The 2,448-nt window shown below is 37.9% G+C and overlaps 1 protein-coding gene across 1 annotated transcript; it reads left to right on the forward strand.

Annotated features, from left to right (window-relative positions):
* The first annotated feature begins 527 nt into the window (after positions 1–527).
* Positions 528–1,701, forward strand: LOC144558829 (ethylene-responsive transcription factor 2-like). Its single transcript, XM_078307723.1, has one exon. It carries the CDS (start codon positions 653–655, stop codon positions 1,448–1,450), a length of 798 nt encoding a protein of 265 aa, XP_078163849.1. The 5' UTR covers positions 528–652; the 3' UTR covers positions 1,451–1,701.
* The last annotated feature ends 747 nt before the right edge of the window (positions 1,702–2,448 follow it).

Genomic DNA, 2,448 nt, shown 5'->3' on the forward strand with positions numbered 1-2,448 from the left:
TGCCAATCATTCAAAATAAAAATATAGTGGGGGAGAAAATGAAAATATCTCTACCATAGTCTTATTTCGCATTAACTTTAATTAGGTATGCAATTTTATAGTATTGTTTATTGTTTATAGGGACAGGTGTTTCCCATAGTCCAAATATCTTCCACAAATATCTTCCACATGTTATTAATTTTTCCAAGCATTTAAGTACACTGACTAACACGTATTACCTATTAGTTTCACACTTTCACACGTGATTATTTGATTTTATCAATAGATTCACAATTAATATTTGTATTAAATTAGTACTTTATCTTTGCTACATGGATTATATCTTCTTTTTAATGAATTACTGAGGAATAATAATTTTCCCGCAGATGAAACCATAGAAAGACATTAAAATCCAAATTAGTGGCAAAGTTCACTGTACTGATAAAAAGCAGCTGGTAAACGAAAAAGATTAAAACATTAGCTTAAGGTTACAAATTCAGCACGTGCGTCAAAAGAAGGAAAATTCAAGGAAGCCAGAGATGTCCACTTTCTTCCCCAAATTCAAGCCTATATATATATACCATCTCCTTCTCAAATTCACCTCAAATTGGCAATTATTCCAATCTCCTTTCAGAATTCAAACCAAACACCTCTCTCCTTTCCCAATTCAACCATGACAAGCTCCAACCACTCTCAATTTGACTCAATATGCCGCTTTCTCTTGGATGAACCAGCCGAGAGAAAGCCGGTACCGGTCTACTCCCGAAGCACCAGCTTCGGAAGCATCGTTGCTGAACAATGGAATGAGCTTCCTTTCCGCCTCGACGATTCCGATGACATGGTCGTATACACCACCTTGCGCAATGCATTCTCCCACGGGTGGTCACCGGACGGGCAATCGCCGAATTTAGATATCAAATTAGAACCAGAATTGGAGAACCTAGAGATACGATTGCCAGAGGCAAGTACACAACCTGAGCAACCAGCAGTGGAAGCTCAACCGCCAGCTCCGGTGAAGAAGCACTACAGAGGAGTGAGGCAGAGGCCGTGGGGAAAATTTGCGGCCGAGATTAGGGACCCAGCGAAGAACGGGGCCCGTGTGTGGCTTGGTACATTTGACACGGCTGAGGATGCCGCGATAGCCTATGACGAGGCTGCGTACAGGATGCGCGGGTCCCGTGCTCTGTTAAATTTTCCTCTGAGGATAGGAATAGGGAAACGGGCCTCACCGGAGCCGTCAGTATCCTCGACATCCAGTTCATTGTCATCCTCTGGTTCTTTCAATTCATCTCCGAAACGGAGGAAGAGAGGAGAAAAGAAGGAGGCAACAGCAGTTGCGGCTGTCAATCAAGTTCGGGCTACTTTGCCAGTTCAGACACAAACCGGTATGCGATTGGGGAACCGACCGGAGGTTTTTTCCGGTGGCCCGGTTCAACAATTGTCACATGTTGGGCAATTGTTGGTTAGTTAAAGAAATTGTGCAAGAGATTGTCAGGTTAAAAAGAAGAAAAAAATAATGTTTTGGGTTTGGATTTGAACTTTGTATGTATAAAAGTTTGTAGAAGAATTGCTTTATTCTTTATGAAGAGCCGTTTTATGAAGTCAAGGATCAAGATAATGAATGTTGTTAAATGAAATGACTTGAATAGCATAATAGCTATTATCCAAGTAGTAACAATGGTTGAAATCTAAGTTTGACAAGAGGAATTGCAATGATGCTAATTGATTGTTGAAGGGAGGATTCAAATAGAAACTATGTATGGGGAAAAGATTTTAACAGTTTAGGTTTGGCTCCATGCAGCGCACTGGCTATAGTATCAAAACAGGGCTGCACATGGATTGTGCACTGCTTGAAGCCAAAACTACTCTGTTAAAATCTTTACCCTATATATGAAGTGTTGTCAAAAGAAAATTAAACTGATAAAATGGACTGTTTCAGTTGAGGACAGGGAAGACTTTTCATCGCCAAATCAGAAACAAATGCATGTCAAAAGGAGTTGCTTTCCTATTTTGCAATTATTTTAGTGTAAAGTTAGCAAGTCGGCAAATGCATGGGAAAAAAGGAAATGTCAAGCTGTGAAACAATGATATGAGGGTACTAAGAATAGAGATAACAAGTTAACCTTAGCAACAATAGTGTTAGCATTCTAATAAAAATTATAATGAGAGTAAGCCGGAATTTGTATTAATACCATTCCTAAAATAAAATAAAATAACCACAAATTTGATAGAATTCTAAATTTACTAGAGCCGCAACGATAATTGACGGTTCTATTCTCGTCATTTGTCTTTGCGCATTGAACAAAAATTAACAAAATCCAAAAACTTCATCTAATTCCCGTAATTTTTAATTATTGTTTTAATAATTTTGAAGAATAAAAACATAAATTAATAATTTAAGTATGTTAGAATAAAATAAAATAAAATATCAAGCTGTGAAACAATGATATGAGGGTACTATAAGAATAG

This window comes from Carex rostrata, chromosome 8 (assembly GCF_964058835.1).
Source record: "Carex rostrata chromosome 8, lpCarRost1.2, whole genome shotgun sequence".
In the NCBI taxonomy this organism is placed as follows: domain Eukaryota; kingdom Viridiplantae; phylum Streptophyta; class Magnoliopsida; order Poales; family Cyperaceae; genus Carex; species Carex rostrata.

Coding starts and splice junctions, on each gene's coding strand:
- LOC144558829 (XM_078307723.1), top strand. CDS start 653: ATGACAAGCTCCAACCACTCTCAATTTGACTCAATATGCCGCTTTCTC.